Source organism: Monodon monoceros, unplaced genomic scaffold (assembly GCF_005190385.1).
Source record: "Monodon monoceros isolate NGI ecotype Baffin Bay Population unplaced genomic scaffold, NGI_Narwhal_1 Super_Scaffold_3, whole genome shotgun sequence".
NCBI classification, from domain to species: domain Eukaryota; kingdom Metazoa; phylum Chordata; class Mammalia; order Artiodactyla; family Monodontidae; genus Monodon; species Monodon monoceros.
In genome coordinates, this window is record NW_021703780.1 from 59,378,723 (window position 1) to 59,393,890 (window position 15,168).

At 43.3% G+C, this 15,168-nt stretch overlaps 1 protein-coding gene across 1 annotated transcript in view; it reads right to left on the reverse strand.

The window, feature by feature from the left end:
- MYRIP (myosin VIIA and Rab interacting protein) overlaps positions 1-15,168 on the reverse strand; it is a 221,144-nt gene that overhangs the window by 79,240 nt on the left and 126,736 nt on the right. Inside the window, exon 4 of the mRNA XM_029241812.1 lies at positions 4,746-4,882. Within this exon, the coding sequence (XP_029097645.1) occupies positions 4,746-4,882 (137 nt within the window). The remainder of the gene's footprint in view (positions 1-4,745; positions 4,883-15,168) is intronic.

Here is a 15,168-nt window from a genome sequence, read left to right on the forward strand (position 1 = left end):
TGTTCACGTATTAATTCATCAAAAGAGATCTTTGAAGGTGTGGAGGTGTGGATGATGTCTCTTTCCTTTTTAAATTACTGTATTGTATCACCAGTACCCAAGATAGCACTGAGACAGCAGGGGGCTCAAAAAAATTCTTGAATTGGATGCTGGTGGAAAAGACTGATAGAACCAGGAAAATAAATGTGGGTCTACAACTCTTAGCTCAAAATGGGGAAATGCTATTGCTGTCAAGTCAAACTAAGCAGTAGACCTTTGATACACATAATACAGCCCGTACTTCCTTGGATGGGCTGCATGGGGCTCCAGTGTGGGAACCCTTAGGGTAACTGCTGTAGGCATCTACAGCGGGGTCAGCAGGCTGCTACCTTTATGAAATAGGTCATTAGCATGCGGCCTGCCACGGGGGCACAGTCTGACCATATACTATTCTCTGTTCTTGTGTTTTTTGACCAGCCTTTCAGAAGACCCATAGTCACTTATTCCAGCTCTGTGACCATAATGACGTGACCTTACCTTCTTGGGTCTCCATTTCCTCACTTATAAAATAAGGCTTTGGGACAAGTCATCGCCTCAGTTCCCAGGCTGTACATCTAAGTGCAAATATTTCACTTTGGCCTGGCTGCATCTGGCAGCCATTCATTCATCCAGCAAATGTTTCATGGGCATCTAGTAGATGCCTGGCCCTGGGCTGAGCGTTAGGGTGTACTGGTGAGCAAGGCCAGAAATCCTCGCTGCCCTGACAACCTTGATAGTCTAGTGGGTGAGAATTCATTAACCAAAAATTTATATAAATAAATACAAAACTATAGATATGTTGAGTGCTGTGACTGGGTGGTTCATAGAATAGGGCAAGTGTTCAGCAGGGAAGACTGACCTAGACTGTAAGTAACCAGCCAAAAGGGTGTGGGGGTGGGAGGGAGTCCAGGGCAGAGCAAACAGCTTGCACAGGCACAGGCAGTGGGGACAGCAGGGTGCATCTGAAGAGCTAAAACAGAGGCCAGGTGGCTGGGCTGCGAGAGGAGAGGGAACCTGGGGTGAGGTGGGCTGGCAGCAGACTGCACAGGTCACGGTGGCCACATCAGTATTCTGATCTTTGTCCCACCATGAAGCCACTTGAAGACAGTAAAGGCTCCACAGGGGTGATCTGGTTAGGTGTGTGTTTCTAAACACACGTAAAGGTGCACGCCGGCTGCTGTGTGGAGGACAGTTTGGAAGAGGGAGAGGGTGGGTGTCTAGAGAGGAAGCTGAGAGTGTGGCCCACCCTCTGGAGTGTCCCTGTGATGGGAAAGAGCATGGCAGGGCAGAAGTGGCGGAAAATCTGCAGTCCAGGAAGGGCTTAGGAAATGGGAGAGACTGGGCATGTTTACAAGTCAATAGGAAGGAACCGCTTAAGAGAGAGGCTGAAAGGCAAGACAGAAGGGCTACGTGAACTTGAGACCTTCATGGAAGGTGACAGGGATCAGGTGCGGAGGTGTACACGGTCTGCCCTGCGAAGGAGGCGGTGAGGCTGTCTCCTGAGACAACGGGGATGGTGGTGGGGAGCTTGATGGGGGAGAAGATCTGAAAACATCTTTGGGAGAACTGCGCTGACCAGGACGGGCTCTGGATTTCCATGATTATAAATCTTCCAGTACAACAACTCTCCCTGTGTCCCTTTAAATTCATAGGTGGGAGCTTCTGTGTCATTTAGGATGATGGGATTTTTCCAAGGGCAGAAAGCAACTGAACTGTTTCGGAAAGCACTGACACAGCAGCCAGACATCAAGTCAGAGCTTCCACGAGCTGCAGGAACCTCCAATTTCAGGCGACTCAGTGCTTTTAAAAGACCATGTTGTTAGTCAAATCCCACATGAAAGATGTCATAGACCTTTCCAAGAATCGTGTCAAAAATAGATATATCACGTTAATAAATAAAAGCAAGATTTATTTTCCCCATTTTATTTATCCAATACTAAATAAATGTATGTATTATTTACCAAATTGTCTAGGGATTAAGTATATTAATAAGGGCTACTTTCATCTTTTCATGTAGTGCTTCTTTTTGGAATAACTGTTTACAATGTCACACTGAATCTATCAGATAAACCACATGAGCGTTGGACATTATACTTTTTTTATATATATCTATTTACTTATTTCTCTGACTTCACTGCAACGTTGGCTCTGAGATGGCAGGGTCTTACCCATCTTGTTACTCCCAGGTCTTAAACCAGGCATTCAATAAATGTTTACTGAAGGAATGAGTAAGTCTTAGATTTATCTGACAAAACGAATGGTTCTCCAGTTCTGCCTAATCTGGTCACCTGATATGGGCTGCAGGAGGAGTAAGTGAGCTTGGGACTGATGGCTGTGCAATGGGTACATGTGATGGGTAACCCATAAGATTCTGTGAACTCAATGAATTTTCAATGGACTGAGTGTTTTTTTATGGCAAACTACACTGGTCCATGCAATGGAGATGTTTCGTAGATAAAAGGAGTTTTATACTGAGAGTCCTGGAGCAGAGCACAGGTCTTGCACCCTGTAGATTATGTTCTGACAATCAAAATTCTGAAACTAAGTACCCTCAGATGGAGTTGAAGATGGAACCATCTTATTCAGAACTCTGCCATACGAATTATAGTGAAGTTCTAGCTGAGGTTCTCAGTCTTGGCTGTGTCTTAAAATAACCCAGAGAGCTTTAAAAAATATCCGTTCCGGGGCCACCTCCAGAAGTTCGGAAGTAATTGACGGGGTGGAAGATGATTCTGGCACTTTTTCAAAGCTCGTGAGGTGACTCTAACGTGTAGTCGGGCTTGAGGATGGCAGATGACAACCATACCAAGGTCCTGGGTTGTAGGTAGAAGCTAATGCTGATGTCTCCACGGTCATCTAACATAATCAGGACACTACTTACACACGGGAGATTTCTCCATGCTTGAGGTGTAACTCAATTTTCTAGGTGGTATGTAGAATCGCTCTCACTGTTTTATGATCACGACTTTACAGATTTGAGTACCATCTCATAAATTGTCTCCTGCCTGCTTGTCTTCTTGTTGCTCAAAAGGAAATCTTAGTTTAAAATGAGATACAAATCATGTTAAAGCAACTGATTCTAGTACTTCTATGAAGTGTCTTGGTACCCACAAAGTGCTTTTAAGACTGAATTGTGTAATATTGAGGACCTAAGAGTTGCCAGCCACTGGGCCACACTTTGGGAACACAGAGATGAAGAAGCTACTGCTTCTGCCTGGTCCAGCAGGAGAGGAGCTTTGTAAACCATCACCTGGATGCAATGTGATAAGTGCTGTGATTGAGGCCCAGATGAGAGATGTGGTGAATCACGGAGGGCCTGGGACCTAAATCTGCTTCAGTAGTGTCAGCGTTATTCCCAGCAAATGATACGCCTTTGAAAATGACACTTGAACATTTCAAATCCTTTTGCCAGCCCACTTGTAATTCATGTTCCCTTGCTCCACCTGTGGGACCCGAGGGAGAAACAGAAAGACCAGAGTTGTGCTGTTTATAGGATTCTCCAAATGAATTTGCTTCTCCCCCTCACTTTGCATGAAGCAGTAGAGAACATCTATGAGATGTGAATGTGGTGACATGTAAAGCGGTACCTGAAGCAGACGCAAGGATGAACAAGAAAGAAAGTATGGGATGCAAATGATGAGACAATTCTATTCTGGAACCTTCTTGAGGTATCTCCTTGGGTTGAAAACCTACTGTTAACATGATTACTTTTAAGCTTTATTTCTTTTTTGTCTTTGTTCCTAGAGAAACATTTTTAGAAAAATCAGCAAAGAGCAGTTAAAAATAATATGTGGAGACCTTCAGCCCTGCTCTCTTAGCTACAGGCTTCCTGAGTGGTTCGAAAGACAGAGATTCTAACGACTAACACAAAAGACCCTAATGAGTCTCCATGTTTAATGCTTCCATCCTATTTCCCCTTTGTCTCAGTGGCTGGCATATTTTTAGATTAGACACAACCAAAGACTTTATTGAGAATACAACAATGTAAAATAATGATGGTGAAAAAGCTCCATATGAGATTTTCTTTCTTCCCTCTTTCTCAGGGGTAAAAAGCATTTACCTGTGTCAGCAAAGTGATGAAAAAATCTTCCTCTACACAGAAAAAAATAGCCTTTTCTGGGAGGACATGCTGTTCATATTCTGACAACCATTTCTCTCCACTGGCTGGTCCAATAGGAATAAAGAATATAATTTCTCATTCTAATTACATTGGTTGTCTTAACAGCATAGGTAGAATTCATCCTTTAAACTTCCTGGGAGGAAGCTGAGACTTTTCTAACTCTCCCATTACATTAAACTCTGGGCCTGGTATGTATAGAATTTTGGAGTAGGAAGGAAGAGGAGTGGGGGGCATATCCTCTGAGTGCAGACCTAGTCTACACAACCAAACAAAGATGAATTTCCAGTGTTTTAATCATTAGGGAAAGATGGTCAAGAATCTTTCATTTCTAGGGATTTGGAATTAAAATGTCCACAATATGCAGAAACACTTTGGTCCTCCCAGCTGCTAACATATCCAGCCCAGTGGAGATGCAGGAATCAAAGGACTTAAAACTTAGAATCTTTGGTACATGTCCTTCTATTTCTGCTCCTTACTAGAACCAGATTATTTAAGCCACTTTCTCTGTCACAGGTGAGTGTGCCGCAGTGTACAGGGCCTCCAAGCCAGGCCTTCTTCTTTCCCGCCAACCCCGCAAAGACTCCCAGATGGCAGGCAGTCAGCGTACCTAGGATGTCAAAGCACCCTCCGCTCTCCAGCCGGTGTTTCCTGTACAGGTTCTTCAAGACCTTGGCGCTGCCAAAGCGTTTGAAGCGGCTCTTCACATTATTGTAGAACCATTCCAGAGACTGGGTCCTCAGAACCCTGAGGACAACACAGAATTAGAAAACAGAAAATTAGCATTAAAGGACAGAATTATGAAATGGTGGATTGCAAAAGTTGCCACAATACTTCGCAGCTCCTTCCATCAAGAGGTGGTCTCTACTCCTTAGATCTGGGCTGGCCTTATGACTTGCTCTGATCACAGAGACTGGTGGAAGTGATGCTGTGTGAGTCCAGAGCCTGGCAGCTTCCTCTCTTGCTATTCGTGGAAGCCCTGCAACCCATTGCCATGTGAACAAGCCCAAGATAGCCTTTGGGATGACAAGAGACACTTGGCCCAATCCCCCCTCTTGCCCCAGCCAATAGCCAGCCAATCCCTAGACAGGTGAGTGAGGCCATCGACTGCCAGTTGACTGAAGACGCATGAGTGACCCTAGGTAAGACCAGCAGAAGAACCATGCACCCGCGTCCATCCAAAGAGCAAGCTGATAAATGCTCGCCACTTGAAGCCACTAGCTGACGCATCTGTTTAATAGCAGGCTTTATATTTGACACTTTTACTGCATTAACACCATTTCTAATTCAGCTTGGGAGGATAAAAAGCACAGGTGAGACCCTGGGCTCTATGGCAGAACTCTGCAGCCTCTTTCTTATTCAGCCTGAAGCACTGTGGGAAGGTGGTTTCCTGGTCAGTGCTATAATGCTCGGTACAAATCACTGACACAATGCTTCTTTTTTCTGCCTGACCAGAACATGTTTCTAAACCCCTCCCATTTTAAGAATAGCTTTGGTTGTTATTTTTCTATTATGAATGTAATGATGCATACTCATTTTAAAAGTTCAGAGAAGCAAAATGAATATAAATTCTTCTAAGTCAATGGATGAACAAGCACACGTTTAGCTGCTCTTCCTCCTCAGATGCCAGTGAAATGTGAGAAGATATCCAAAGGGAAAGAAATCTATAGAGCTGAGATGGGAATCAGAGATTTTCTAGATATCTGGAAAATTCTAAATAAGTGACAACTTAAAGGTAACAGAACGTTGTTCTACAAAGCAGGCAGAAGGGCTGGGACTCACAGACTGAGAGGTCCACTTTAAAGTTGATTGATGGGGACTTCACCGGTGGTCCAGTGGTAAAGAATCCGCTTTCCAGTGCAGGGGACACGGGTTCCATTCCTGGTTGGGGAACTAAGATCCCACATGCTCCGGGGCAACTAAATCCGCGTCTGCCACAACTACTGAGCTCACGCACCTCAACGAGAGAGGCTGTGCGCTGCAAACTACAGAGCCCATGGGTCCTGGAGCCCACACACCACAACTAGAGAGAAGCCTGCACGCTGCAACAAAGAGCCAACACAGCCAAAAAAAAAAGAAAAAAAGAAAAAACAAAAATAAATAAAGTTGATTGATGAGTACTCAGCCATAAAAAAGAATGAAATCTTGCCATTTGCAGCAATACGGATGAACTATATTCATTATGCTAAGTGAAGTAAGTCAGAGAGAGAAAGACAAATACTGTATGATATTACTTATAAGTGGAATCTAAAAAATACAACAAACTAGTGAATAAAATGAAAAAGAAGCAGACACATAGAAGAAGACTGTCCTTGGAAATCATAACCTCCAGGCTTATGATTTATTTGAGAGCTTTAAAAGCACAAAAGGACTGTGACTCTAGAATAGAAATATTCTGCAGGCTGCCTCTCCTGCACACCACCCTGCTCTCTGAGCAGCTGACCTCCGCGAAGTTGCTGCTGCAGGGCTCTGCGTTGCAGGTGGACAGGTCCACAAGGGTAGGGGTGGACGATAGTGGTTATTGTGCCCTTCATTCTTCTTTGCCTTTTGGGACACTCCCCCTCCTTCCCAACTGAGTCTATGTTTTTCTGGAAAGGCTGGCCCCTCCTCCTGGCAGCCTTGGGGGCAGTCACATGACTCAGACCTGCCAATCAAGGTCTGAGGTGGGACTTTTACTGTTGTTGGAAAGAGATGCTCCCTTTCTGCTGGGCTGGCTTGGTGGCAGAATGAAAGCCTGGGCTGCTGGGGCCACCTTTGCCATTACTTCGGGGGTTATTTGTGGTCTTCTGAACAAAAGCAGATCTGACAGCGGGAAGGAAAAGGATCCTGTTGATGTACTTTGAACACCTGGATCTACCCAAGCCTGAGGTCAACCCTTGGACTCTTCCATTACATGAGCCAATAAAATTCTCTCTTTTGTTTAAGGCTTCTTGGGTTGGGTTTCTATTATTTGCAATCAAGAATCCTAATGCTTCAAGTACATCATAGGATGAGCTCTCCGTTAAGTCCCTCGTTATATCAAAACTCTATGACATTTAGAAACACATTGATGACCTCAAAAATAGAATGCCTTGACTTACTCAAGTCAGAGAGAGGAATCAGGGCACTGACTGGGCTGCTGGAAGGTGGGAGGACAGCACTGAATCCTTGGAGAATGACCTGCGCAACTACAGCCTGATTTGGAGACTAAAAAGCTTTCCCGTAAGAAGTGATGTATTTTGGATTATGTTTTGACTTAGAATTAATGTGGAGAGCTTTTCTGGAAGCCCCAGGGAAGACTCAGTCATGATTACCTTCATTTGATATTACTGCTTTTATTTCACTTATTTTAAAATTCATGGCTCCGAGGAAACTCACAGGAAACATGCAGTTCTTGGGGCAGAGGTGTGGGGAGAGGGCCGTGAGGATGCCAGCACCCAGGATGGACTGGCTAAGCGCTGCAGGGTCCCTGGCCCACCCTCACATCTCCAGCTTCCCCCTGAACGGACGCAACTGCAGGCAAGGGTAGATGAGAAGGAAGGAGCCTTGTGTCAGCATCTTGCTGGAACAGAAGGCAGAGTGGAATATGCGTCTGTGCATGAATTCCTTCATCTGTTCATTCATTCATTCTTTTATTCCTCATTATTTATTGAGTGCCCTACATGGCAGGCACGGTGCTAGGGATATGCGGAGTGACAAAACAGATGAAGCTCGTACCCAACAGTGCTGTCGGACTAATCTCAACGAGTGCCAGATGCGTCATGAGATGGAACCAAAAGTCAAGCCAAAGGCGTCTCCAGAATGGCTGGACAGTCTGTGTCCCACAGGCATTGGGTTCTGGATCATTCCCACAGATGTGTGAAAAACAGAGCCCACCCTGATTTATGGCTCAGGCATTTTTTTTCTAGACTTTTAAAAATATTGAAGTATAGTTGATTTACAACATGGTGTTAGTTTCAGGTGTACAGCAAAGAGATTCAGATATATATATATATATATATATATATACACACACACACATATATTCTTTTTCAGATTCTTTTCCATTATGGTTTATTACAAGATATTGAAAATAGTTCCCTGTGCGACACAGTAGGTCCTTGTTTTTTTATCTGTTTTATATATAGTAGTGTGTTTCTGTTAATCCCAAATTCCTAATATATCCCTCCCACTCCTTTCCCTTTTGGTAACCATAAGTTTGTTTTCTACGTCTGTGAGTCTGTTTCTCTTTTGTAAATAAGTTCATTTGTATCATATTTTAGATTCCACCTATAAGTGATATATGATATTTGTCTTTGACTTACTTCACTTAGTATGATCATTTCTAGGTCCATCCGTATTGCTGCAAATGGCATTATTCTGTTTTTTTATGGCAAATATTCCATTGTATATATGGACCACATCTTTTTCTTTATCCATTCCTCTGTTGATGGACATTTAAGTTGCTTCCATGTCTTGGCTATTGTGCTGATATGAACACTGGGGTACCTGTATCTTTTTGAATTAGAGTTTTCATCTTTTCCAGATATATCAGGCATCTTCTTTAATGACGCCCAAACTGCTGCTTCTCAGCCTCAGACAACACATAGGAGGGGTGCCTTAGGAAGGACAGGGAGCCGAAGTCCTGGTGATGAGACTTGTGGCAAAAAGCTTTCCAACTTGGAACTGTCCAGAGGGACCCTTCTTGATTTCCCTCACTTATTTTTGTAAATGATCCCAAGTTATCCCTAAAAATGCTCACACAAAGGTTCTTAGTTCTGTGCAGTTCAGTTTCACAGTCTTAAGCATGATCATTTCTTTCAACACTAGGGCTTTAAAAAAATCAACAGCAACCCTTCAAAATTCACCAGTCACAACATAGTTAGAATTGATTACTTTTAGTCCTTGGAACTACTGTTGGTTCATCTGTAAAATGATGGTCACACAACTGACAAGGATAGGGAATATAGGAGGAGGATCGGGTTTGGGGGGAAGGTGGAAGTTGAGTTAGGACACTTAAATTTGGGGTGCCCACCACATCCCCAGGTGGCAATACCTGGTGGGCACTGGATATACTAGTCTGGGACTTGGATAGAAATCTGGACTAGAAATATGGGTTTGGTAGTCTTTGGTCCACAGGTAGTATTGAAGCCAATAATTGGCGTAATGGAGGTATAAATCATCATTAACTCTATTTTACAAGGAAAATAGAAACAAGTAATTTGCTGGTGTCACTGACTGAACTAAGAGCAAGTCAGGGAACAGACCGTAGACCTCATCCTTGGGTCAGTGCCTTGACGTCCGATCGGGTTATTTTCCTTCCAGAACCCCTAGTTAGTGTTCTTATTGCAAATGACGGCTTTTATTTCAAAGTTTAAGCAAATAGAAAGCACCATGGATCAAGGAATCAGCAGACAATGTAAAATCGTTGTATCATTTCCCTAAAACAACCTACTTATCACATTGTGAATACTGATCACTTCAAGGCACTTATTTGTGTGAGAAGTTTGCTAATTATTTTTATGACATGAATAAACTTGTAAATATGGTACATTCTCATCAGAAGACAGACTGGAATCACGTAACTCATCACAAGAGCAGCACTGAAATTATAACCCCATGAAAGCTTTGCCCAGGAATGCTAGACTGATTTTTGGCTCATTAGACAAAACAACACGATTGTGAGAACGAAGGAACTGCCTACATAAGAACTGCTCATATCCTGGCTGCTGGTGATGAAGCAAGGCCGCCTTGGCCCTCAGCCCTGGCACGGCAGGCGCTGTGCAAACTGAGCTCACTATGGGGGAGAGTCTAGGAGAGTCTGTGGATCCCACTACTTCCCGTACGGTCCTCGGAGCAGCACTGGGGCACCTTCTGGAGCCTTGATGGAAATGGCAATCCCAGACCTCTATTCTCACCCTGAGACCTGCTGAATCAAACTGCGCTTTAGCAGTTCCCAAGTGGTTCCCAAGTGGTTACTATGTATATCAAAGCTTGATAAGCACTGGCCTAGCAAAATTAGCTGGGTGTTTTCTGAGCCCACATGTGGTTTTTGTTTTGTTTTTAATTTTGACTACAATCCACTTAGGTAGGATAAGAGAGAGAACAGCTGACTTGCCTCCCTCCTTCCTGCTTTTCAAGGAAAAAGAACTGAACTGGGTAATAAAAAGTTTGGAAGAGGAATAGAATAATTAAAATGGTACTCCCAAAATCAGATGCCTTCATTACAAAAAAATAAAATGCCAAAAATACTGTTGAGCCAAGTTCAAATCATTATATACAGCAAGGTTCCCCAAACAATCTACAACAAACTAAATTGATAATGATGAACTAACCTTACCTTGTTGGTAAAAATTAAGAAGCACAACAATTAAAGTCCATGACCAACTCAAGATGACCTTGATGATGTACGGATAATGAAGCATCCCTCCTGAAAACTATAAGCACATCCATGATCTGTGAACTCTGCTTCACAGAATACAGAATGAGAAGCTTCAGCACCAACAACACACTGAATGGTAATAAAAGAGAAAAAGCTCCAGGTCCTTCAAACAGAGGGACTTTAATATAGGCAATTGGTTATATAGATGATGAAACCACAGGACTCCAAAGAGAGGATGATTGAGGCATCCCAGAGGCTAGCAGTGGGGGAGCTGCCACCACCCCAGGGCCAGAGGGACAAGGGAGGAGGTGGCATTACCAGTACGAGCATCCTGGAGCCAGAAGCTGGGGCCACAGAGGAGATGCAGCTGCTGCAGAGACACTTCTTTAGGCAGAGAGACTGATACCCTGTTTTCTCTTTTCCTCCTGCCCTCCCAGTTCCCTCCAGGGCCTCCCATTGGCCAAGCTCAGAAGGGAGCCTGGGCATTGCAGCCTTTGGGGCTCAGCACCCCCAGGAACAGAGTAGAGAAAGGAAAGGCCAGGATGTGGCATCTGGCAGCACATAGCAAATGACTGTTCTAACGTTGGCTTATAAAAACCAGATTCTGGCAACCCTTAATAACTTACTTAATAGATTACTAAGAAGTAGACCTAGTTTTAAGCAGAAACCTAAGTCTGCAGAATTGTGCCCCATTTGCCTACAAGAAGAGAAGAAAGGAACTGTGTTTGGGAATTGGTTTGCAGCCTATGAGGCGTCTCCATGCCTCCAGAACATGCTTTAGGAACTGCTGGCATGGGCAGATGATGGGCTGGGTATCAGATTGAATTTTAGCACTTACCACCTATGTGAACACAGGCACATTTACTAACCTCTCTGGGTGCCGTTTTCCTTATTTGCAAAATAGAGATACTAATATTGATCTGGCAGAGTCTTACAAAGCATCATTGACCTAATATGCTTATGCGTCTACCATAGAACTTGAACACAGTGAGCACGAAGAGAATGGTAGTTATTTAATCTCAGAAGAAACTAAATACTCATTAAGTTTAAGTCCTATTATAAGGAAACCTTTTTCTCTAAAGAAGTAAAAATCAAAGAGCCCCCCTCCCCCTATACAGACCACAATATAGGATCAGTAGGAAGAACTTGGTTTATCCATTAGGACCAATAACTGACATCAGTGTGGGCCTCAGCTGCTTGTTACATGTCTTCTGAGAGAGCAGTTGTCCAAGGACAGGCTTCCCTGACTGACAGTGTGCACTGTTTCTCCTGCCAGCAGAGGCCTGCGGAACCCAGAACTTTCTAGCCGAGTCTCTCGCCCTGCTGATGGCAGCTCTCCCAAGTGAGTGCTCTCATTGAGGAAAGGCCCGGGGACAGCCTTGCCACCAGAATCACTCAGTCCTACTCTGCTGAGTGAGACTCAACTCTTAGAATTATGATTTCTAAGTGACTCCTTGGATACAGTGTCCCTAAAATAAACTCAACTTTACTAAAAAAGCAAAAAAACCCATCAAACAAACATTCTTTCTCCCCCCAAATCTGATCCTAGGCAATTTATTTAACCTATCAGAGGTGGTTTTTTTTTTTCCTCCCAGATGCAAAAGGAGATAAATATTTCATCAGATTTTTCTAAAAGATTAAATGCTGTAACACATGCGAGGCACTCAGCGCCGTGTCCTGCCCAGTGTAAATCTTCAGAATATGCTATTCCTTATTATCATCAACGTTATTATTTTATCCCAAGCCCTCTGCATTCTTTTTTGGCAGGATGTGGGTGTAATCAACAGATAAAGAGTAAAAATAGACTTGTCAGGAAACACATTCAATTCTTACATTTCATCTTAACCAAAAGGTTAGACTTTAGGGTTAAGGTGGTTCTTAATCTTTAGTATTTAGTTTTTAAACTTAAAACCCAGCTTGCTGGGCCAGCCTCAGAGCTTCTGATTTGTTTGGTCTGGGCGGGGCCCGAGTATGGGCATTTCTGACAGATGTGCAGGTGATGTGATGCTGCTGGTCCAAGGACACACTTTGAGAATCACTGAGTTTGAGGATAGATCTAACATGCTGTAGAATGTAATATCTTCCTGTGTTCTGTAGCCAAGAACACAGGAAGATATTACTGATTCAGAGCTGTGGGGAAAACAACAGAACGACAGGCAGGTGTTTGGAAAATAGGACTCATTCAGCCCTGACAGCATGAAGGCCCTTGAGCACGGAGTCAGAGCAATCAGTCTCGAAAAGTCAAAAGAGACTGAGAGACTAGATGGAAAAGAACAGCCCTCACACTGGGACCCCTGAGTGTGTCCCTGGGAATTTGTAGACAGACATGGCCAGGAGGCTGGAAGTGTCATGTTCAGTTGATACGTGACAATTGCCATTAATGTGAAGTATCCTGCTAAGGGTGGGAAGCTGGAGTTGACAAATAGCAGCAAGGAAAGCCTGGGAGAGAAGTGAGGAAGTGTGTCTGTGTGAGACACCCCCGCAGCTGCTCCTGGGCCCTTTGCACAACTTCTACAATTTGCACAGTGGCTAAAGGGAGATGGATGAGGAAACAGGCTGAAGGAGAGAACAAGGGAGTAGATAATAATATTTGAAAATATTTTTTTCAGTTTTAATATTTTTTATTGGAGTATAGTTGATTTACAATGTTGTGTTAATTTCTGCTCTACAGCAAAGTGATTCAGTTATACATATATATATATATATTCCTTTTTAAAATATTCTTTTCCATTATAGTTTATCATAGGATATTGAATATACTTCTTTGTGCTGTACAGTAGGACCTTGTTGTTTATCCATTCTATATATAATAGCTTACATCTGCTAACCCCAGCCTCCCACTCCATCCTTCCCCCAACCCCCTTCCCCTTGGCAACCACCAGCCTGTTCTCTATGTCCTGTTTTGTAGATAGGTTCATTTTGGTCATATTTTAGATTCCACATATGTGTGATATCATATGGTATTTGTCTTTCTCTTTCTGACTTAGTATGGTAAGCCCTAGTTGCATCCATGTTGCTGCAAACGGCATTATTTTGTTCTTTTATATGGCTGAGTAATATTCCATTGTATATATGTACCACATCTTCTTTATCCATTCATCCATTGATGGACATTTAGCTTGTTTCCATGTCTTGGCTATTGTGAATAGAGCTGCTATGAACACAACGGGTGCATGTATCTTTTTGAATTATAGTTTTGTCTGGATATATGCCCAGGAGTGGGATTTCTGGATCATATGGTAATTCTATTTTTAGTTTTCTGAGGAACTTCCATACTGTTTTCCTCAGTGGCTGCACCAACTTACATTCCCACCAACTGTGTAAGAGGGCTCCTTTTCTCCACACCCTCTCCAGCATTTGTAATTTGTAGACTTTTTAAAAAATTTTATTTATTTATTTATTTATTTTTGGCTGAATTGGGTCTTTGTTGCTGTGTGCGGGCCCTCTCTAGTTGCGGCGAGCGGGGGCCACACCTCGCCGAGGTGTGCAGGCCTCTCACTGTGGCGGCCTCTCCTGTTGTGGAGCACGAGCTCTAGGTGTGCGGGTTTCCGTAGTTGTGGCTTGCGGGCTCAGTAGTTGTGGCTTACTGGCTCTAGAGTGTAGGCTTAGCAGCTGTGGCGCCCGGACCTAGTTGCTCCACAGCACGTGGGATCTTCCTGGACCAGGGCTCCAACCCATTCCCCTGCACTGGCAGGCGGATTCTCAACCACTGAGCCACCAGGGAAGCCCAGTGTTATTTGTAGACTTTTTAATAATGGCCATTCTGACCAGTGTGAGGTGGTACCTTGAAAATATTATTGATGAGTGTGCTTCCATTAAGGCCAGGAAAGTAAAATTATAAGAAGTTGTGCTTTTGATTTAAATAAAATATTTAAACTTAAAATAACATTGTGGGGATTCCCTGGTGGCACAGTGGTTGAGAGTCCGCCTCCCGATGCAGGGGACACGGATTCGTGCCCCGGTCCGGGAAGATCCCACATGCCGCAGAGTGGCTGGGCCCGTGAGCCATGGCCGCTGAGCCTGCGTGTCCGGAGCCTGTGCTCCGCAATGGGAGAGGTCACAACAGTGAGAGGCCCGCGTACCACAAAAAAATAAAATTAAAAAGTAACGTTGTGAGTTTAACATACATGCTTTTCAGTTTTTCACTATTTTTTCAGATATTTTAATATGCTAGAAAAATTATCATTAAAAGTACATAAGAATATTATGTAGGGGGATAAATATTTCCTTTTGTCTCAGTCTCCAATCAGAGGCTTTTACTAGATCCTGTCTTTAGTTAAAATTTGTAAATTTTGATAGAAAATACTTTATAATAACTATAAATGGAATATAACCTTTAAAAATTGTGAATCACTATATGGTACATCTGTAACATAATATTATATATCAACTATACTTCAATGAAAATTTTAATATTTTGTTCTTTATGAATTTTTGCATTAATTTTGATTTTTAAACATACTACATGAAAGTATTTATCTTGATTATTCGATTTTGGTCACTCCCTTAAATTTTACACTGGAGGTGAGTGCCTTGCTTACCTGACCCTAACTCGGCCCTGATAGGGCAGCCCCGTGTGTTGGCACTTTGACACTAGGGTTCCGTGGTGGCAGAGGAGTGCCGGGGGGACACAATTGTGCTCGTGGAAGGGGGAAAAGTGCCCAGTGAAGCAGATGATCCCAGCAGGAGAGGG